At 35.8% G+C, this 23888-nt stretch overlaps 1 protein-coding gene across 2 annotated transcripts in view; it reads left to right on the forward strand.

Moving 5' to 3' along the window:
* Positions 1-15500, forward strand: part of LOC127844148 (poly [ADP-ribose] polymerase 2-like) — a 56801-nt gene extending 41301 nt beyond the window's left edge. Inside the window, exons 14-18 of one of the 2 annotated variants that reach the window (XR_008032582.1) lie at positions 838-937; positions 2810-2908; positions 3554-3678; positions 4102-6806; positions 13134-15500. Coding sequence is in view for 1 of the 2 variants with exons in the window: in XM_052374160.1 (XP_052230120.1) it covers positions 838-937; positions 2810-2908; positions 3554-3678; positions 4102-4255 (478 nt within the window). In the remaining variant the exon portion in view is untranslated. Of the gene's footprint in view, positions 1-837; positions 938-2809; positions 2909-3553; positions 3679-4101; positions 9422-13133 lie in introns of those variants that run through there. The other variant, XM_052374160.1, reaches the window with a different exon arrangement.
* Positions 15501-23888: the final 8388 nt, after the last annotated feature.

The following is a 23888-nucleotide window of genomic DNA, read 5'->3' on the forward strand; positions in this document are numbered from 1 at the left end:
TTCTTCATATTTTTTTCATGAAACTTGAAACATGGTTAGATGGCAATATTGAGATTATGCATGCCATTTCATTTTGTTCCTACATCAAGAATTCTGGTTGCTATGGCAACAAATAGACTAGAAATATTGCTGAAAACTGTGGAGTTTCACAGGTAGGGGACCATATTGCTTGACAATAGTCTTGTTTGTCTATAATTTTTATCAGTGTGAAAATATTGTTTTCACAAATTCCCAGGCATTCTTAAATTGTTGAAAGTAATGGAATGGGAAAAAAAAGGAATATTGTTACTACAACCACAATAAAAACATAGTTGGGCTATCTATGATTACCTAGTTTAACGCATAATCAGAGAGTTTAATCCTAATACTACCTAGGCCAGCTGGGATATCACAGTTGTATTCTCGGAAATCCAAATACTGGTACCTGAATATTTAACCACAAAATAAAAATGGTAAATTTGTATTGGGATAGAAAAACAAAATTTTTATACAGCCATATCAATGCACTTTATTAGGATATCAATATATAATATGAATCAATATATTAAAATGCTCAACTAAAACATATCAAAGTACAAAAGTAAACTGCAAAATCTAATAGTTTACTGAATACGAGACAGTTGTATCATTGTATGCCATTGTGTTTTAGGCTGCTGCTATGGCATGGCCCCCGGCTCTGACCATTGTCTCATTTCATGCCCTTGTATTGTAGGCTGCTGCTATGGCATGGCTCCCGGCTCTGACCATTGTCTCATTTCATGCCCTTGTGTTTTAGGCTGCTGCTATGGCATGGCCCCGGCTCTGACCATTGTCTCATTTCATGCCCTTGTGTTGTAGGCTGCTGCTATGGCATGGCTCCCGGCTCACCAACTGGGTGGGGATTCTCAGCCAGGGACTGAGGATAGCGCCCCCAGAGGCTCCCGTCACAGGATACATGGTAGGAATCTCACATTTTTCTATTCATTAAAGGTGTTCTCTCGAAGGATGGATGTGCTGCAAATGTTGGCCTAGTTGATTTATTGTTCACATTCCAGGTATTGTCTGTCCATGGGCAGTGACATTTAGCAGCAGCTTCCATTGCTGGGACACATTTTTATACGCCCGTTTTAAAAAAACGAGACACATTATAGTTTCACCTTGGTGGCGGGTGGGCGGCGCCCACAGCAGCAGTGTCCGCTCTCTAATTCAAATAGTTTTTATCCGACCTTTTTTCACCAAACTTGGTCAGAAGTTTTATCTAGACAATATCTAGGTCAAGTTCGAATATGGGTCATGCGGGATCAAAAACTAGGTCACATGGTCACTTAGTGTATTTCAAGCATTTAGCATGGTGTCCTTCTCTAATTGAAGTATTATTTATCCGATCTTCACCAAACTTGGTCAGAAGTTGTATCTGGACTATATCTAGGTCAAGTTTGAATATGGATCATGCGGGGTCAAAAACCCGGTCACGGGGTCACTTAATGCATTTCAAGCATTTAGCATGGTGTCCGCTCTGTAATAGAAGTAGTTTTCATCCGATAATCACCATACTTGGTCAGAAGTTGTGTCTAGACAATATCTAGGTCAAGTTCAAATATGGGTCATGCTGGGTCAAAAACTAGATCACGAGGTCACTTAGTGCATTTCAAGCATTTAGCATGCTGTCCGCTCTCTAATTGAAGTAGTTTTCATCTGATCTTCACCAAATTTGGTCAGAAGTTGTGTCTAGATAATATGTAGGTCAAGTTCAAATATGGGTCACTAAATAAACTAAATAAACAGGCCTGATTGGAAAATTTGCTAACACAAACTAATTAGCATAATAACAAATACAATTTTCAGCTCGGCTGTTTTCGGAGAAAACCCAAGGTATTGTCGTAGCCAGCTCGCATTTTGTTAAGGTTTTAAACATTTGCTCTAAAATCAAAGTGCTTCAACCTACAACTTTCAAACTTCATATGTAGCTGCACCTTGATGAGTTCTACCCGCACACCCATTTTTGGGTCACTAGGTCAAATGTCAAGGTCACTGTGACCTCTAAAAATAAAAAAAAATTCTGACAAGCTTTCATTTATTCAAAACTGCACCCGCAGCGGAGTGTGGCACCCGTTATGCGGTGCTCTTGTTTAATGAACAGATTTCGACACGTGTTACAGATTATTAGTTTATTTTTCACACTTCTCGAGAACACCTTGAAAATGTTTCTGGCGTCGGCGCATTGTTCCTGTAATAAAATCCGCGATCAAGTTTGTCACTTTACGTCACAGATAGTAAACTCTTTAACCCGTAGACTGTTGGCAATACCTCACTGTATTATTCAACACCAAAATTGATGCACAGTCAGCATTAACACGAAATCAAAACAAAGGTGTAATCGTTCATTTTATCGGCTTAGATAAACAATAAATACTGATTTGTCCCTGAACGGTCAACAGATTTAACACTTTTACCTCAAAGTGGTCGCTTAATTCAAGACTTGGACATCAAAATACACTAAAATCAACGGTCGCTGGTCATTTAAGACATAAGTCGCTTATACAATATGAAAATATAGTAAAAACGCTCGGGCGGGATTCAAAGTGGTCGCATAAGACAAAAGTCCCTTTCATTCAAGTGGTCGCAAGCACAAGATTGAGTGTACTATTAAAAACATTACATATTTGTTAGCTTATTAATTTAATTACATGTGTCCAAAATACAAAAATCTATGAACTAAGCGCTTGAATTTTATTGATGTTTATACTTAAAAGGTGGTTATCTTAACTGGTCATACATTTTTTGAGTAACCAAATACACCTGTATACATTTAAAAATTCTATGTTAACAGTTCGGGAAAGGAGTGTACTTTGCAGATATGTCCAGCAAAAGTGCCAATTACTGCTTCGCTACAAAAACCAAAAATGTTGGACTACTGTTACTGTGTGATGTAAGTTTATTTTTGCTGTGCTCTTGTTCATTTGAATATGATAAAACTGTGAGTGCATGAATAAGATGAAACTGTGAGATAATTATTGCTTTGATACTATTATGTATTATGTAGACTCTTAAAGTCCTAAATATTTTGTTGTCTAAAAACATTTCAGTTGTTATTATTAGGCAAGATTTTCACTTGAAAATTAAAACTAAACTGACCATTTTACTTTCTGGAAAAATTGTGCAGGTTAAACATTGGTATAAACTTGTTTTATATTAGGGCGTTTATGGTTTATATGTCACACATGTTAATTTGTCAACCATAGATTATATTTTATCACAATCTTTACAATTACATTGAAAATAACGCCCCTTGAGATAATCATAGATATATTTCCACATGTTGAATGGGAATCTATACACATACATGTTCAGTACAATTGCGTCCGTTTTGGTGTTTATTTTGACAGTTTATGTTGTAAAGGTCTTTTATTGGGTATTTATGAAGGGTTTAGTATTTAAAAGGAAGGATGAACATCATCGAAATAGTGGGATGAACAGAATAGTATAATTAGTTTTGTATAAAGAGAAATTTATCTTGATTTGCTACTATTTGCCTGGCTAAATCAATATGTAATAATCTCTATTTGTCTTCCAGGTTGCCCTTGGCAACACAAATGACCTGCTGGCGGCGGATTACAGCGCTCACAAGTTGCCTGCTGGGAAGCACAGTGTGAAGGGAGCAGGAAGCATCGGACCAGACCCTAGCCACACCACTAAAACGTATGTGATATTTATTAAATAAGTTACAATAATGGATTTTGTGTCTGCACTCTGTGTTTTAAGTTGTAAGTTTGATAATTGTTTTATCTTATAGGTTCTATTATTAAGAATGATAAACTGATTGCTATAGAAAAGTATTTCCATTATTGCTAAGATACCTAGATTTATATATATATTTTTTAATAATGTTGATACTTCTTTGTATGTATAAGGGCATTATTACTAATTTTTCTATGCAGCTGTTGATATGTAAACATGTCAAAGTATGTTGGTTGTCTGAAGTTATGTATTAACATCTCAGCTGAGTTCAGAAAAATCAATCCCTTAATAAAATTAACAGCCTTCTGTATGAGTTGAATAAACAACTATAATTTCATTAACATCATATCATATATGAGCATGTCATCCATTTCCTCTTTTTAGGCCTGAAGGAGCCTTAGTGCCCTGGGGTAAGCCCAAGAACACGGGAGTGAAGAACCCCAGTGGGTACACACTCAACTACAATGAGTTCATAGTGTATGACACCAGGCAGATCAGGATGAAATACCTCCTCAAAGTGCAGTTCAACTTCAAATGATGTGGTTTCTGTCATATGTTATGGCTTAATACACATGCCATTGGGTTAAGATTGTAACAGTTCAATAGAAACTATGGGCACAATCATGTTTGACATTACATAAATAGACGCAGACATACATTATCTCTGTTTCTACACGTTAGTCTATTTGTTTTAATACTCTTTATTTATTTTTTATTTATGTCTGATGGTTTCTGTTATGAAATCCTAATTATAATAAGTGTTCTGATCGTCTTTCTTTAAAAAAAGTTTATGTGAAATTAAAGATTTTTCACACAAAAAACAAAGGCAATCTAACACTGCAATCCATTTGCACACAATACAGGTCATTTATTAAGGTTCATGCAGTTTTAATAAATTGTTACGGGTTTATACTTTTATCTTGACCATTTACGGAATAGTCTTAGCTACACTATTTACCCATTTGCTGGTGTCATTCTCCATGTACAGCTCTTCATAAGATAAACCTGCAATATCTCCACATCACTGTGTCTTCTGTATGTATCCCTTTACCACTTAGATACGCATTTGTAAGCATTTGCATTCCCATAGAAAGTTAAATTTATTTAAAGACGGTTCTTACTTAATTCAAGTTTTAAAGGCTTCATTTCCAACCCTTTGATACTGAGGAGCAGCAAACAGCATAAAACCTGAACAGACTGAGAGTTACTCGCAGGCTGTTCTGGTTTTATGCTGTTTGCAAAGCCATTTGCACGTTGCTTCTAATGTGGGAAAGAGGTATTAATTTGACACTTTAAAGATTTTTTTGGTAATGTTGTACGTCACTGACCAAGTTTCATACCCTAACCTGCATTTTAGCAGAAGTAATTGTCGTTTGGTATGTAAACAATTCTGGTTAATGTTTGTGTACAACTACTCCATATTTCAAGACATACAGATATTAAAATTAAACTTTACATATGTGTTCTGGGTATTAATGAATATTCACTGACCAAGAACTATAACTGGGACTAGCTTTTTAGCAGGATAATGACCCATTTTGTACTTGTAAAATTGTTTAGGGTTTGAAAAGCAAGGTTAAATTTAGGTTAGGTTGAAGGGCTCAACATTAACGGTAATCTGACAGTCCCTGTCAACCAAAATATAGGCTTATGCAAGGAAACAGGTATTCTGCCACTCCGATAGGCCAAGAACATTGAAGGTCTTCTTTTTATTAGCTCAGCTGTTTTCAGAGAAAACCTGAGGTATTGTCATCACCAGCTCGTCCACTGTTCGCGTAGTGCTAAAACCTTAACATTGGCTCTAAAATCAAAGTGTTTCCACACTTCATATGTAGCTGCACCTTTATGAGATCTACACGCCACACCCATTTTTTGGGTCACTAGATCAAAGGTCAAATTCACTGTGACCTTTAATATATATAAAAAATATCTTCTGACAAGCTTTCATTTATTAAAAACTGCACCTGGAGCCGCGCGTTGGCACCTGCTATGCGGTGCTCTTGTTTATTTTAGTTTTTTAGCTCACCATATTGCTCAGGTGAGCTTTTGTGACCGGTCTTTGTACGTCGTATGTTCGTCCGTCCGTCCGTCCGTAAACATTTGCTCGTAAACACTCTAGAGGCCACATTTCTTGTCCTATCTTCATGAAACTTGGTCAGAAGCTTTGTCCCAATGAAATCTCGGCCGAGTTCGAAACTGGGTTGTGCCGGGTCAAAAACTAGGTCACTAGGTCAAAAAAAAGAAAAACCTTGTAAACACTGTAGAAGTCACATTTCATGCCCAATCTTCATGTAACTTTGTCAAAATGTTTGTCCAAATGATATCTTGGTTGAGTTCAAAAGTGGTTCCGATTCGTTGAAATACATGGCCCCCGTGGGCGGGGCAGTTTTCCTTATTTGGCTATAGAGAAACCTTGTAAACACTCTAGAAGTCACAATTTTTGCCCAATCATCATGAAAGTTGGTCAAAACATTGGTTCAATTGATGTCTCAGACGAGTTCGAAAATGGTCGAGATCGGTGAAAAAACATGGCCGCCAGTGGGTTGGGCATTTTTCTCTTTATGTATATAGTGGCAGTTTTCCCTATTTGGCTATAAAGAAACCTTGTAAACACTCTAGAAGTCACAATTTTTGCCCAATCATCATGAAAGTTGGTCAAAACATTGGTTTTATTGATATCTCGGACGAGTTTGAAAATGGTCGGGATTGGTGAAAAAACATGGCCGCCAGTGGGCGGGGCATTTTTCTCTATATGTATATTGTGAAAACATGTGAACACAGTAGAAGTCACATTTTTGGCCCAATTTTCATGAAATTTGCTGAGAACATTTGTTTTCTTCATACGAGATTTGAGTTCAAAAATGGTTCCGGTCAGTTGAATAACATGGCTGCTGGGAGAGGGGCAGTTTTCTCATTATGCACCCCCACCCCACCTTTCGAAGAAGAGGGGGTATATTGTTTTGCTCATGTCGGTCCGTCCGTCCACCAGATGGTTTCCGGATGATAACTCATGAGCGCTTATGCCAAGGATCATGAAACTTCATAGGTACATTAATCATGACTCGCAGATGACTCCTATTGATTTTTAGGTCACAAGGTCAAAGGTCAAGGTCACGATGACCCGAAAAAGAAAAATGGTTTCCGGATGATAACTCAAGAACACTTATGCCTAGGATCATGAAACTTCATAGATACATTGATCATGACTCGCAGATGACACCTATTGATTTTCAGGTCACTAGGTCAAAGGTCAAGGTCACGGTGACCCAAAGCAGTAAAATGGTTTCAGGATGATAACTCAAGAACGCTTATGCCTAGGATCATGAAACTTCATAGCTACATTGATCATGACTCGCAGATAACCCCTATTGATTTTCAGGTCACTAGGTCAAAGATCAAGGTCACGATGACCCAAAATAGTAAAATGGTTTCTGGATGATAACTGAAGAACGCTTATGCCTAGGATCATGAAACTTCATAGGTACATTGATCATAATTCGTAGATGACCCCTATTGATTTTCAGGTCACTAGGTCAAAGGTCAAGGTCACGATGACCCAAAATAGTAAAATGGTTTCCGGATGATAACTCAAGAACGCTTTGGCCTAGGATCATGAAGCCTAATAGGTACATTGATCATGTCTTGTAGATGACCCCTATTGATTTTCAGGTCACTAGGTCAAAGGTCAAGGTCATGGTGACCAGAAATAGTAAAATGGTTTCCAGATGATAACTCAAGAACGCTTATGCCTAGGATCATGAAACTTCATAGGTACATTGATCATGACTCGAAGATGACCCCTATTCATTTTCAGGACACTACGTCAAAGGTCAAGGTCACGATGACCTGAAATTGTAAAATGGTTTCTGGATGATAACTCAAGAACGCTTATGCCTAGGATCATGAAACTTCATAGGTACATTGATCATGACTCGCAGATGACCCCTATTGATTTTCAGGTCACTAAGTCAAAGGTCAAGGTCATGGTGACCTGAAATAGTAAAATGGTTTCTGGATGATTACTCAAGAAGGCTTATGCCTAGATTCATGAAACTTCATAGGTATATTGATCATGACTCGCAGATGACCCCTATTGATTATCAGGTCACTAGGTCAAAGATCAAGGTCACATTGCTAAATAACGTATTCACACAATGGCTGTCAAGGTCACGGTGACTCAACTTGGAAAAATGGTTTCTGGATAATAACTCAAGAATGCTTACGCCCATGATCATGAAACTTCATAGGTATATTGATCATGACTCGCAGATGAAATAATGATGTAACTTGACCAGGATGTTTGTCTGGACAATATCTTGGTCAAGTTTGACATTTGGCAAAGATTGAATGAACCGACTCCTCTCAGGTGAGCGAACTAGGGCCATCTTGGCCATCTTGTTTAGTTTTTTAGTTCTTTATATTTAGATCTTTTTAATATATCAATTTAATACATTATTTGACACTTAGTCCTAGAAGTTGCTTGTTTACAAATGATTATCTTTTTACGCACTATTAATGGTCGCTTTGGCTAAAAATATTTTAAGATTATTTTCTTATACAACTTCAGTAAGGATGGAGATATTTTTAAGAACTTTTGTGTAGGTAGCTTACATGCTGATCTAGCATGGGCTTGCATTTATGGGCCGATGTGGCCAAGGTTACTGTACCGAAAAATGGAAACTTTTTTTTCAATAACTAGTTTGCATTGTGGTAGTTTGCTGTAATTTTGTTTCAATACAGACCTATCTGGGTTTTGCATTTGTTGCCAGTCGGGTCAGTCAATATTACAATTTCTGTTCATAAACGCGCTCTATCACCTGATTTTGCTTCGAGTTATTGTGCTGCCATACGGTTTGTAGTTACCATACATGCAGACTGACCTTGGGATTGGATCAGGGGCCAGTCGGATAAAGGTGAGCTTGTCTGTTACTAAAAATAGGAAAACAGTTTTTGCTCACGAATTTTGATCAAGAATTTGTGTTGAAATTTGTGTGCTAATGGGGAGCTTTTATGCAGACTTAGAAGTGCATAGTTAAATAAATTAACAAGTAAAATGATGAACTTGTACTATTGTGACATGAGGATGTTTCTGGCTATAACCTTAATGTGTTTTGTTCTGACAAAACTGGGTATAATGCATGTGCGTAAAGTGCCGTCCCAGATAAGCCTGTGTAGTCCGCACAGACTAATCAGGGACGACACTTGAACTTCATTTTCGGTAAGAAGGGACTTCCTTCAAACTAAAAATACCATAAAAGCGGAAAGTGTCGTCCCTGTGCGGACTGCACAGGCTAATCTGGGACGGCACTTTACGCACAAGCATTAAAGTGCAGTTTTCTCAGAACAAGACACAAATGTTCAGGTTTAATTTTGCATATAACTATCTATCGAACATCTACAGATACAGAATTTCAGCTTCAAACATGTCTTCATTGTCATTAAATTAGGTGAAACATACATTGCAGCATTTTGTAGAATAGTGGGGCAAGATGTCTTAGGTTGTTTTATTGTTCAGATGATGATGTCTTTAAATTGTTATGGATATATTTACAAACCTTAAAATTCTTTAGTTACAAATGTGAAGGGACAGATATGAGTGTTATGGCAATATTTGTGTGTACTTTGTTAATGACTAGCATAATGTTTAGTGTTCTTAAATGAGTGTTTATGTTGTCTTTTGAATTATAATAAAACCTTATAAATAGCTAGTTTGTTGGCGAAAGTGATCAATCTTCTTGATAGCGTACACAGTAATTGATCCCAATTGATGTCAGCAGGTTTAACGGATGGCATTAGATGAAATGTCAGTTTTATGTGTCTGTACAGTCAACTTCTCATATTGTGTCACCAGTCAGCTGAGGCATGACTAAGAAGCGTCCTTGACCAGAAGGCAATAGTAATTTTATTTGGCCTAACAATATCAGTTGCAACATAATTAAATTTACAGTAAAACAAAACAGTCTTAAGTCGAGATTTTTTACCTCCAAATATATATTTATTGTAATATTGGCTGGTAAGCAAAAAGTTACGATTCTTGAAAATAAAGTTTAAAACTTATTTGCAACTTTGTGTTTTACAATACATTGAGTTATATTCATGTATTGTAGTAAAATAGTATCGCTTAAACAACAATGTATGCATATTACACTTTACATTACAATTTTAAAACATAGTATATTTGACTATAATTTTATTTTGTATCAGGTGAGCTTTTCTGACTGGTCTTTGTCCGTCGTATGTCCGTCCGTCCGTAAACATTTGCTCGTAAACACTCTAGAGGCCACATTTCTTGTCCCATCTTCATGAAACTTGGTCAAAAGCTTTGCCCCAATAAAATCTCGGCCGAGTTTGAAACTGGGTTGTGCCCGGTCAAAAACTAGGTCACTAGGTAAAAAAAAAGAAAAACCTTGTAAACACTGTAGAAGTCACATTTTATATTCAATCTTCATGTAACTTTGTCAAAATGTTTGTCTTAATGATATCTTGATTGTGTTCAAAAGTGATTCCTGTGTGTTGACAAACATGGCTGCCAGTGGGCCGGGCAGTTTTCCTTATTTGGCTTTAGAGAAACCTTGTAAACACTCTGGAAGTCACAATTTTTGCCCAATCATCATGAAAGTTGGTCAAAACATTGGTTTTATTGATTTCTTGGACGAGTTCGAAAATGGTCCAGATCCGTAAAAAAACATGGCCGCCAGGGGGCGGGGCAGTTTTCTCTATATGTATTTTGTGAAAACATGGGAACACTCTAGAAGTCACATTTTTGGTCCAATGTTCATGAAATTTGGTCAGAACATGTGTTTTTTGGATATGACAGTTGAGTTCGAAAACTGTTTGGATCGGTAAAAAAGCATGGCCGCTGGGGGAGGGGGTCATTTTCCTTATATTTATATAGTAATAACAGGTTTTGAACACTATATAGTTTATCATGTCAAGGGAAGTAACTGCAAATGAATTTTTTTGTTGAATTGACAGAGTTGTCTCCCTTTTTAAAATATTTGTTTTAAGCACAAGAAGATTAAGTGGAATTAATTATAAATGATAGTTTTACATTCTGGAAGATAGCAAACTTTTGAATATTTTTTTTATTGTTTGATGATTCTGTACAATATGGCATTCTTTTGTCAAACAATTAAAGCGAGACTATACGATTTTTATATGTGTTAAATTGTAATATATTGATAAATACATGTTACAATAACACAAAATAGGCAAGATATTGAAGATGAATTTCATAAAATGCAGCAAAGACAAATTAGCGCCCCCAGCTGATGGTGACGAAGATATTTCGTACATGTTTTCCTACAATAACCACAGAATTCGTCTTTTTATTAGGATTGGAGTTAGTGTTTGTGTGTCGAATGAATCGACATCGCTGCAGGAATTTAAAAACAACCATTAAACTAAATTAAGATTCACATCGTACATGCATGATATACATTCTGGCGAATTCGACTGAACAGACATTTTCGATTTTAGAATTATATACCTCGCTTATTTCGCATTTTTCAACACATGTTCTTCTTAAGTTTTATTTTAAACTATATTGAAATGTATGACCTTGTTAACACTCTAGAGGTAACATTTATTTTCCGATCATCATGAAACTTGGTCGGAAGATATGTCCGAATGATATCTTGGATGAGTGCAAAAATGGTTTTTGTTGCCTTAAAAAACTTGCCACCAGAGGGGGGGGGAATTATTCCTTATATGGCTGTATATGGCTTTAGTAAAACCTTGTTAACACTCTAGAGGCCACATTTATTGTCCAATCTTCATGAAATTTGGTCAGAAGATTGGTCTCAATGATATCTTGGATGAGTTCGAAAATAATTATGTTTGCTTGAAAAACATGGCTTCAAATGGGGCGGGGCATTTTTCCTTATACGGCTATAGTAAAATCTTGTTAACACTCTAGTTTTATTTAATTCAGTTGCCCAATCTTCATAAAATTTGGTCAGAACATTTGCGTCCTGTGTAGTAAAGTTTGGTTTTATTATGTCAGTATTATGTACCATTTACTGTTTTATTTAATTTTTCATAACACAGAATTTTCATAATTTACAACTGTTTTAGTCATTATTACTTATGGTAAGCCTATCAACTAAGAGAAAGCTGAAATGAAGACAACATGTACACAGTTTTGCAGTATCTATCTCCATTGTTTAACCTGCTGGGTCATATTTCCCAATCTATTTTTAGTTCTGCTCTAAAATTTGTTACACCCCAGATATTGATCATTGCAGTGTGTAACTATTTACCACACAGCTTACTGACCCTCTCACTGTGCTGTATGCCAGATGTTAATATCTGTGGTCAGTAATAAAAGCTGGTTGAACTGTTATATATAGTTTTAGCTCACCTGATTGCTCAGGTGAGCTTTTGTGACCGTCGTATGTCCGTCCGTCCGTTAACATTTGCTCGTAAACACTCTAGAGGCCACATTTCTTGTCCCATCTTCATGAAACTTGGTCAGAAGCTTTGTCCCAATGAAATCTCGGCAGAGTTTGAAACTGGGTTGTGCCGGGTCAAAAACTAGGCCACTAGGTCAAAAAAAAGAAAAACCTTATAAACACTGTAGAAGTCACATTTCATGCCCAATCTTCATGTTACTTTGTCAAAATGTTTGTTTTAATGATATCTTGGTTGGGTTAAAAAGTGGTTCCGATCCGTTGAAAAACATGGCCGCCAGTATGGCCGTCAGTGGGCGGGGCAGTTTTCCTTATTTGGCTATAGCGAAACCTTGTAAACACTCTAGAAGTCACAATTTTTGCCCAATCATCATGAAAGTTGGTCAAAACATTGGTTCAATTGATGTCTTGGACAAGTTCGAAAATGGTCGAGATCGGTGAAAAAACATGGCCGCCAGTGGGCGGGGCATTTTTCCCTATATGTTTATAGTGGCAGTTTTCCCTATTTGGCTATAGAGAAACCTTGTAAACACTCTAGAAGTCACAATTTTTGCCCAATCATCATGAAAGTTGTTCAAAACATTGGTTTTATTGATATCTCGGATGAGTTTGAAAAATGTGGGGATTGGTGAAAAAACATGTTTGCCAGTGGGCGGGGCATTTTTCTCTTTATGTATATAGTGAAAACATGTGAACATAGTAGAAGTCACATTTTTGGTCCAATTTTCATGAAATTTGCTCAGAACATTTGTTTCCTTGATACAAGAGTTGAGTTCAAAAATGGTTCCGGTCAGTTGAATAACATGGCTGCTGGGAGGGGGGCAGTTTTCTCATAATGCCCCCCCCCCCCTTTCGAAGAAGAGGGGGTATATTGTTTTGCTCATGTCGGTCTGTCCGTCCACCAGATGGTTTCCGGATGATAACTCAAGAGCGCTTATGCCAAGGATCATGAAACTTCATAGGTACATTGATCATGACTCGCAGATGACTCCTATTGATTTTTAGGTCACTAGGTCAAAGGTCAAGGTCACGATGACCCGAAATAGTAAAATGGTTTCCGGATGATAACTCAAGAACACTTATGCCTAGGATCATGAAACTTCATAGCTACATTACAGAGGCGTCAAAGTTCAGGATTATGCCTGAAATCAGGATTTTGGCCCTTAAAGACCAATTTTGATATTGGTATAAATCAGAGGATTTTTTTCTGGAATTGTAAGATTATTGTCACAAAATGTCATCTTAAACACAAATTATTTTACTTTGACATAATGTTTACAAAGTTATATACAATAGTAAACAAAGTTACATAAGTAATATACTATAGTAAACAAAGTTACATGAATTATTAACACTTTTTTGCTCTGGCCCCATAACGATAGGCCTATTTTCAGGATTTTAAATTTTGGCCAATTGACACCTCTGAAATTTGATCATGACTTGCAGATAACCCCTATTGATTTTCAGGTCACTAGGTCAAAGGTCAAGGTCACGATGACCCAAAATAGTAAAATGGTTTCCGGATAACTCAAGAACGCTTAGGCCTAGGATCATGAAACTTCATAGGTACATTGATCATGACTCGTAGATGACCCCTATGGATTTTCAGGTCACTATGTCAAAGGTCAAGGTCACGGTGACCCGAAATAGTAAAATGGTTTCCAGATGATAACTCAAGAACGCTTATGCCTAGGATCATGAAACTTCATAGGTACAATGATCATGACTCGCAGATGACCCCTATTGAATTTCAGGTCACTAGGTCAAAGGTCAAGGTCATGGTGACCTGAAATAGTAAAATAGTTTCTGGATGATAATTCAAGAACGCTTATGCCTAGGTTCATGAAACTTCATAGGTATATTGATCATGACTCGCAGATGACCCCTATTGATTATCAGGTCACTAGGTCAAAGGTCAAGGTCACAGGGCCAAATAATGTATTCACACAATGGCTGTCAAGGTCACGGTGACTCAACTTAGAAAAATGTTTTCTGGATGATAACTCAAGAATGCTTACACCTGGGATCATGAAACTTCATAGGTATATTGATCATGACTCGCAGATGAAATAATGATGAAACTTGACCAGGATGTTTGTCTGGACAATATCTAGGTCAAGTTTGACATTTGGCAAAGATTGAATGAACCGACTCCTCTCAGGTGAGCGAACTAGGGCCATCTTGGCCCTCTTGTTTTCCTTTTCCTGAAAATAAACAGTAAATGTGACATAAAAGGGAAAGAGAAAAACAATACACTGACCCACTGACAATGTAAAACAACAATACTGTACATTCATACGAGTATATTTGAATATAAAATATAATAATATAGTAATTCCGATAATAAGTGATTCATCAACATGATCATATCTTTTGCTCATAACGCTTATAATGCAAGTCATAAATGTAGAAAAAGATTATTTTTTAATATGAAAACATATTTCAACAGGAAGAAAGATTCTCCAAAGTATGTAACTTTCAGTAGTCATTTACAGAAAGTCCGATTCTCCAAAGAATGTAACTTTTAGAAGTCATTTACCGAAAGTAAGATTATCCAAAGTATGTAACTTTCAGAAGTCATTTAAAGAAAGTGAGATTCTCCAAAGTATGTAACTTTCAAAAATCATTTACAGAAAGCGAGATTCTCCAAAGTATGTAACTTTCAAAAATCATTTACAGAAAGTGAGATTCTCCAAAGTATGTAACTTTCAAAAATCATTTACAGAAAGTGAGATTCTCCAAAGTATGTAACTTTCAAAAATCATTTACAGAAAGTGAGATTCTCCAAAGTATGTAACTTTCAAAAATCATTTACAGAAAGTGAGATTCTCCAAAGTATGTAACTTACAGAAGTCATTTACAGAAAGTAAGATTCTCCAAAGTATGTAACTTTCAGAAGTCATTTACCGAAAGTAAGAATCTCCAAAGTATGTTACTTTCAGAGGTCATTTACCGAAAGTAAGATTCTCCAAAGAATGTAACTTTCAGAAGTCATTTACCAAAAGTAAGAATCTCCAAAGTATGTAACTATCAGAAGTCATTTACCGAAAGTAAGATTCTCCAAAGAATGTAACTTTCAGAAGTCATTTACAGAAAATACTCTTTTGTCATGGCACATCAAGTGATCAATTATAATACAATATGATAACTAAGGTAGTACAAACATCAATATGAACAATGAAAACGTGAATATATGCATGCTATAATATTATACAAAACTGAGTGTAATAAGTGTGTAATAGGCGTACAAAAACAGTATAAATATGACAGTATGCATGTTATCAAATAATTTAGCTGTCATTCGTTTTCATTGAATACAATGTGATTTGTAGTGTAATTTAAATTGTTTGTTGATTAAACAATTTGAAGGTATGTCTTGAGTTATGTTATTTTATTTCAAAAGTGTCAAAAAGAAAAGTATGAAAGCCTATCTCACAAAAAAGTATTTATACATTATGCCACACATCACAAACTATAAAAATAATAGTTCTATATTTTGATGTTAAAACATCTAATATGCGATCATGTTATATTTTCTTGTTATATAAACTGATAGAAAAGGACACTGCTTATTGGATATTTGAACTAAGCATAAATCCGGACATCACTATAATAGAACAACTTGAATAACCTTACTATAATGTAAAATATAATTGTATAAATACAGGTAGAAGCAGTGTATACAATGTTATATATACATGAAACTATTGACTGAAAACCCTATACAATATTTGCAATATGCGCTTCACAGAATATTTACATTTATTGACATAAATACACCACATGTGTGTGTGCACATAAATACACCAACTGTCTGTATGCGCATAAATACACAAACTGTTTGTGTGCACATAAATACACCAACTGTCTGTATGCACATAAATACACAAACCGTTTGTGTGCACATAAATACACCAACTGCTTGTGTGCACATAAATACACCAACTGCTTGTGTGCACATAAATACACCCAACTGCTTGTGTGCACATAAATACACCAACTGTCTGTATGCACATAAATACACAAACTGTTAGTTTGCACAAAATACACTGACTGTCTTCGTGGACATAAATATACAACAGTCTTTTTGAAGGTAAACATACAACTTTATATGTGTACATCAATATACCAGTGTCTTTGTGTATGAAACTTACAAATGTCTTTGGGTACATAAAATATACATCTGTCTCTGAGTACATACATATAAAGCTGTATTTGTGTACCTAAATATACAATTGGCTTTGTGAACATAAATATACAACTAAATATTTTGAGCATTCGTGTACATAAATATACAATGGAATTCTTTCATCATTTTTGTACATACATATAGAACTTTTTGTGCATATAAATATACAACTGAATACTAGGAGCATCTGAGTTCATATATGAACAACTGCCGGAGGTTCATAATATGTGAGATTCGTATATTGCATTTAATGAAATCAACGAGTACTTTCGGTATATAATATCATTAACTGGCCATGGTCCAAAGAAATTCGATACAATCTAAGCGTTGTACATGTGTCTATCGGACTCGAGTCCAAATCTTGCTTTACAATCTAAGTCAAACTTTCTTTCAAAAATCAGGTTTCAAGAATGCTAAACAACAAATTAATCCGGCAAGAATTCAGTAAGAACAGGCGTACGGACAAATTGAAGCGTCCCCGAAATCTTCACCAAAGACACCAAGTACTTGGTCTACTAAAGTCGCGGGCTCGAGAACGGTGTCGAAGTATTTTAGTAGAATCGAGTTTTTAATGAATATGTTGACACTAAAGATCACTGTGTCTAAATAAGTTTTTCAATAGTGAGTTATAACTTGGCTCGGCACAGTTTGAGTTTCTTTTAAAATGTCATTAAACATACGAGCTCCGATTCGCTTCGCTGTCGTAGTCACTCTGCATGTCCGCCAATCCACCCGCGAGCTTAATGTGCGTCAGAGTCACCAGTCAGGAATATTCACGTTGTTTTTGTGTGATATATATCGCTAGTTTGTAGTCTATGCACTTATCTAAAATATAAACTTGCATTTTTATTTGATGCAGTTAGAGTAGAACTTGGTAATTAACTTTGACTGATTGAAGTTCTCAGACAAAAGTATCTTTATTATATCGATTTCTCAGTGACATATATTAGGAAATTCCCCCCCACTTGTAAAAAATACAGACAAATAATTTGCAGTTGTTAAAGAAAATAATTTTGTAATATTTAAATATCTTTAACTTGTGAAGAATAAAATATTCTACAAATGCATTATATTGTAAAGGGTCTAGTCGCAAGCTTGTATTTTTTTTCCACAAGCAGAGAATGTATTTTAATAAACCTTATTCATATAATGAATCACAGCTACCCCGGTATACAGTTGTTCAGTGAAGAAATTGTCTATTTTTATTTTACACAAGTGTCGGATTGCACATTTGAATTAGATGCATCTTTAATATCAACATTGTTTTCATGTAAAAATATTATATCAGATATAACTTTTGAATTGTTAAATGCATTACGTATATGTAAATAAGATGGCACACGTCTCACTTCATAGCGAAGTTTTATACTGGAACTGATATGCCTAAATATCAAGTGATGATCCTATCACCGAAAACAGAACAGTCAAGCTTTTAGAGGAAACACGTTTTTACCTCGAAGCTACTTTGATCACTTTGATATTCATCGGAAGCGAGATTGGTTCTCGAATCTTGCCATTCCCTGTAGTTGTTTCGCCATATCTGCCATCTCACTTTGCACCTCAACCTAGCAAAAAGATTTGATATAAGAATTAAATTACAAATCTGAAATAATTAATTTTGAAATTTGAAGACTGTATTACCCACACAACCATTTTAACGACGTGAAGGAAATAAGAGCTGTTGTATCACAAAATGTTGAATGTTCTAGTATAACGTATTGATGATAAAATAATTACATTTTATTTCACTTTAGAACATACGCGTCTAAGTTGACAATAGTCTGTGTATTGATATGCAATTCTCGAAAACGTACATTTTCTTAATTTCTTGCATTTTAATAAATGAACATAAATGCTCATGACATACCATGTGTAGACAGTGCGAACAAAGACAGCAATTGCGATGATCCCGAGGGCGCTACCGACAGCAGCTCCAATGTACTGAGCCTTAGAAGAAGAATGTTCTGGTATGTTGTTCTCCAATTCGTCTGCTTTGTTTGACTTTTCCAAGCCGATTGTTGATTTAGAAATGGTAAACACTGTTTCAGTATTCGATGTGGTATGTCTAGAAGTTGTTGCAGTTGTCGGTTGAACATCGGTAGGTTCAGAAGATGTTGTAGTGTTAGGGCGTTCAGTAGCAGGCCCAGTTGTTGTAGGAAGTATGGTTGTAGGTCTACTAGTTGACGAAGTTGTCGGTGGAACAGTTGTTCGTTTAGTAGTTGTCGGTGGTATTGTGGTAGGTCTTGTAGTCGACGTAGTTTTCGGTGGAACAGTTGTAGGTCTAGTAGTTGTCGGTGGTACAGTGGTAAGTTGAGTAGTTGTCGGTGGTACAGTGGAAGGTCTAGTAGTTGTCGATGGTACAGTGGTAAGTTGAGTAGTTGTCGAAAGTGCAGTGGTAGGACTAGAAGTTGTCGGTGGTAGAGTTGTAGTTATCGTAGTTGACGTAGTTGTCACTGCTGTAGTTCCTACAAACATAAAACAATTCTCATCCATCCATCGAAACGTCAACATTTCTATTGAATGTATACTTATTTGTAATATATTAATTATCATTAACTGTTATGGACGTAAATTACGTATTTTAAAAATATTCTGTTATACTGAATACTTTCACACACCACTAGGGCAGGTCTTTCCGTCATAAAGCAGCTGTTCTCCATCCGGGCAACCGCATGTGTAGCCTCCAGGAGTCGGGTGACAGAACGTGCTGCATGCTCCCCGCCCGTTGTTACTACTGCAGCCTGTCTCGACTTTATTTTTTTTAACATAAAATCAGTTCATGAAAATAATTGATTGTTTAAAATAAATAACATTGTTTCTGTTCAGATATGAAATCTATGACTATTAAAAGACTTATTTAACAAAAAATGATCCTTTGTTATATTAAATATGTATAGAATTTATTTTCACTTACTTATCGTATACATGAATGGGGTTTCAGCATCAAAATTAATAAACTCAAAGCTATGTTTAAATTTATCACAAATATAAATTCACGAGAAACACATTTACAAATTTTGATGTACATAGACAAAGAAAAGAAAAGACTACATTACGACAACAACATTTGAGCCTGTAAAAACAATACCTAAATGACAATTTACGAAACAAAACAACAACAAAAGGCAAACGAAATATATAATTACCATTAACAGGCACCAGAAATGAACTATATATCTCAATGGCATCAAGTTTTCCCAACTCTGGATGACTAGCAAAACTCGCAACATCGTTATTGTTGGCCTTATGTAACTTTGTGATGTATCTAAAACGGAACACATGTGCATGCATAGATGTAAACTATTGAAAGGCACGACTTTTTGGCTTAATATGCACAGGTTATGCAATTAGAAATACATGTAAGGCACTCTGTCACTATTTAGCGATGTTTACTTTGGCAATATCTGAACATTTGGCCAATCCTATGAATAGCACGTTCACCTTAAACGGCTCATCACGGACGCTGTTTTTTAGACAGAACATTACAGTAATTATTGGATTTTAAACGAAAATATAACCGACAGTTTGTTCCAAGCAGAGTAGTAGAGAAAATCTCCAAGAAGTTTAATGTCCATCAGATGGGCATCTGGGTCTTCATGGTACTGAACGCAGGTGTCCACGTCATATCCACAACGGTATATCACGTTCGTTTGGCCGTCAGTGACGTACAGTTTGTTTGCTGTATAGTATATACAACTATGCATATGATATAGAGCATATACTATGATTTCTCTGATAAAATTTATATTGCATAAAACTTAGACGAAAATAAACAATCACAATTATAGTATTGTGTAACCAACTTTGGTGTTTGACTTATTGAGCCGCGTTCTGAGAAAACTGGGCTTAATGCATGTGCGTAAAGTGTCGTCCCAGATTAGCCTGTGCAGTCCGCACAGGCTAATCAGGGACGACACTTTCCGATTTAATGGTATTTTTAGTTTCAAGGAAGTCCCTCCTTACCGAAAATCAAGTTTAGGCGGAAAGTGTCGTCGCTGATTAGCCTGGGACGACACTTTACGCACATGCATTATGCCCAGTTTTCTCAGAACACGACACAATTTTGTCAATCTCCACGCAGAGTTGTCGTTCCTTGCTCTCACATACAACTCGGCATGCCATAATGCCCAGAAACTGGGCAAAACCGAACAAACGCATTCAAAGTAGATTTGGATTTTTTTAGGATAAGAGGCGTAAAATAATGAAATAGGAATTTTAAATTTACGATACATCGTGCAAAAACTTGCGAGTTTTAATGCAACTATTTGGAACTATTGTATTGCGAATTTACGCAGATCGAATCATTCCACGCACTTAACAAATGTAAACAATTGGACATAATTTTTATTGAGTGACGTTAGGCATTGCTTCGACGTATGTATGTATGTAGGTTTGTTAACATAAAAAAACAACATCAATTTTATAGTAATGAATCAATACTTATATAAGATATTATGGTATGAGATGGTTTTCCTTAATGCAGTGAATGTAATGAAACCGTTGTGCAAGAGATTGTTTAGTATACTGTAACCTCAATGACGAATGCTTGGAATGATCATGACATGAATGAGACGCTTTCATAAAAATAGTCCGTTCTGAGCCCAGCACAGAGGCATTGTGTACACACAACGGTATTACTGACAATAACGTAGTGACGTCACCATCTATAGAATGAGCACAGAGGTGAATGTAATGTAACCGTCGTGCAAGAGATTGTAATTTTGTATGATATGTATCAATCTCCACGCAGAGTAGTCGTTCCTTGCTCTCACATACAATGCTATGCTGGTTCCAGTAAACTCTCTGAGCGGAGTTTGGGTATGTATAATAACAATAGGCGGAGTATTTTTTTATTTCGTATTTTTATGAAACATTTCCATATTAATGCACTTGGTTCAGTATTTAGGATATAAATTGAACTAATAAATGATTAAATGTTTCAGCGAATTAAATAAAAAGAAAAGACTATTATTATTAAATTTTGAGTTATGTTTCAACGAACAAACAAACCAAATCAATTTTCCTTCAATATAAAGAAGTTAAACTCCAGCTGCTGGAGCAGTATTTAATTCTTATTATAAACAATTAGTTGGTCCTTTATTTAAGGCAAGTGACCGATTGCCCAAACAGCACAAAACAGCACAATACAAAACAACATAAACACATATAAGAATAAAGCTGGGGTCACCGCCTTGGAACGGTCAATGCAAAGCATTGGGGGTTTAAACCGGTTATAGAGCGCTCAACCTCACACTACTTATTGCATTGTAGCATGTCTAACTACTTCTGTGTTACTTTATGGAGTAAACAGGATATAAATCTTTGGAAAGGAAGTGTCATCATGGTGTTAAATATTTGCAATCATCCAAATCAAGAATTGCTATCATCTTTCCAACATTTAAAATCACTTAAGATTTTTTTTGTATAGACCTAACGCATTCATTGAAATGATTGACCGGTATTTGGTGGCATTGAATTTGAAGATTTGTGCAATTGATCACCCCAATTTCGATGCCAAATGCAATCACATTTGAGTGTAACAGCATACAAATATATAGGTTGACGTTTATCTAATCTTATTTTATGCAGAGATGAAACAATCAAATTATTTCACATTCCAATCAGCATTTGTAACATGAATATGATGCATTTTTCATAAACAAACATGGCCTTTGATCCGAACTCACCCGCTGTATCAATCGCAATTCCATTTGGCCATCCCAGGTTTCTCTTCAGGACAACACTATTCGTTCCATCCATATTGGCCCGCTTCAAAACGGAGGAGGATATGCTTTGAGTCGTCCAAAACAGATACCTAAGTGTTGTAATCAAAATCTTGATACTGCATACTTGTGCATGCAATTAATACAGTATTCTTTGCAATATAAAAAGTCCAATACTATACCGATAAATACAGAAATACAAACAAGCAAACCTTCTCTATTGTAAGAATTGATAATAAACGAATAAAAAGAAACACTTCCAATATTAAAAAAGAGGTCATTTATACTCAACGCATATTAATTGACATGACCCACCCCTTCATGGGATCGATAGCTAAAGCCTTCGGTGTTGATAGTTCGGATATCAATTTTCTATGCTGACCATCGCGAGATAGAACGGCTATTCCGGTGAAGCCGATGGATGCAGAAGAAATATAGTAAATGTTTCCAGTGCTCATGTCTAGCATAAGTCTGCCCGGGCGTGAGTTAAAAACTCCTGTGTTTATAAAATATGTGAATTCAAAGCTAATACGATAAAGTCATCCATTGATGCGATGCATAAAATGTGCGCAATTTTACAGGTACTTAAACAATATTAGTTGTGTTAATTGCCTCTCGACATGTCACTTTACCAATCTCCACGCAGTGTTGACGTTCCATGTTCTCACACACAATCGCTACCATCACAAGAAAATACTTCCAGATCTGGAAGGATGTTATTATGTTTGTTTATGTAGTATAATATGGAAAGTTGTATCATATTCTTTTATATTTTGAAAATAGTGTATACGTTTAGGTTCATGATAAAAAATACCTAAATTAAAAAAGTTCAAATAAAAACGAAAAAGTTATTGTACCACGTGGCTCGGCTATCATCACTTGGTTGGTTATCGGCAGGGATTTTATCCAGCTATGCTGGCTCAAGTCAAATCTCTGCGTGGAGGTTGGTTACTTTACAATTAATTTTAAAATAATGAACTTTGAAATAAGTTGACACAAAGACAAACAATCGACTGTTTTAAGCAAATTTTAAAAAGTAGGGGGTGGGAGGAGGTGGTGGTGGCAAAAATCAGTCATATGTATGTACCATAATGGATGTCATGCAAATTATGGAGTGCAATTTCTGATCCTATGCAAATAAGCGGTAAACATTTTCAATATTTCATAAATACGAAAATTAATTCGAAACCCCCTTACGGGTAACGGGGCTGAAGAGTTTCAGGTATGGACACAAATATAGATTTCGATCCTCTGACATTTTAAAAGGACGTTAGAAACAACTTAAACAAAAGCAATTAAAGTCAATAAACAAATTGGATAGACAAATCCGTAAAGAAAAGATTACATCGCATGCTGTTAAAACGTTTTTCAAGATTTCGAAAAACTGTATAAACTCGAGTATTGGTGTCAATGTATCAGGTAACGAAATATTCTGTTATCGCGTTATTTTCCGCGAGGTTATATACCATGAATAGAACGGAAAAAACACAATCAAATTCAAAATCATTTCGATAATCATTAAATTTTTGTAAATTTAAAAGTATCTGCTCATTTTAAAGTCATGTCTATTTATAGTGAATATTTAATGGAGTCCCATCAAGCCTGACATCTCAACTTCACATTGAAATCTGGCCATGCTTTTTAAATATATCTTTTAAATTTATAGAAAGTACGTTAACCATAAAAGTGTGAAGTGCAATGTGGTTGTGTTGCCAGTTTCAAATTTTAAGAAGGGTTTCGCCTTTAGGCCGGTTTCGCTTGTGATCGGTTTGACATGTCTCTGATTGATGTGGACGGCCATCAAACTGATAAGAATGGAGTCATTCCGATCGGAAGAAAACAATTTCA

This window comes from Dreissena polymorpha, chromosome 9 (genome assembly GCF_020536995.1).
Source record: "Dreissena polymorpha isolate Duluth1 chromosome 9, UMN_Dpol_1.0, whole genome shotgun sequence".
Lineage (NCBI taxonomy): Eukaryota > Metazoa > Mollusca > Bivalvia > Myida > Dreissenidae > Dreissena > Dreissena polymorpha.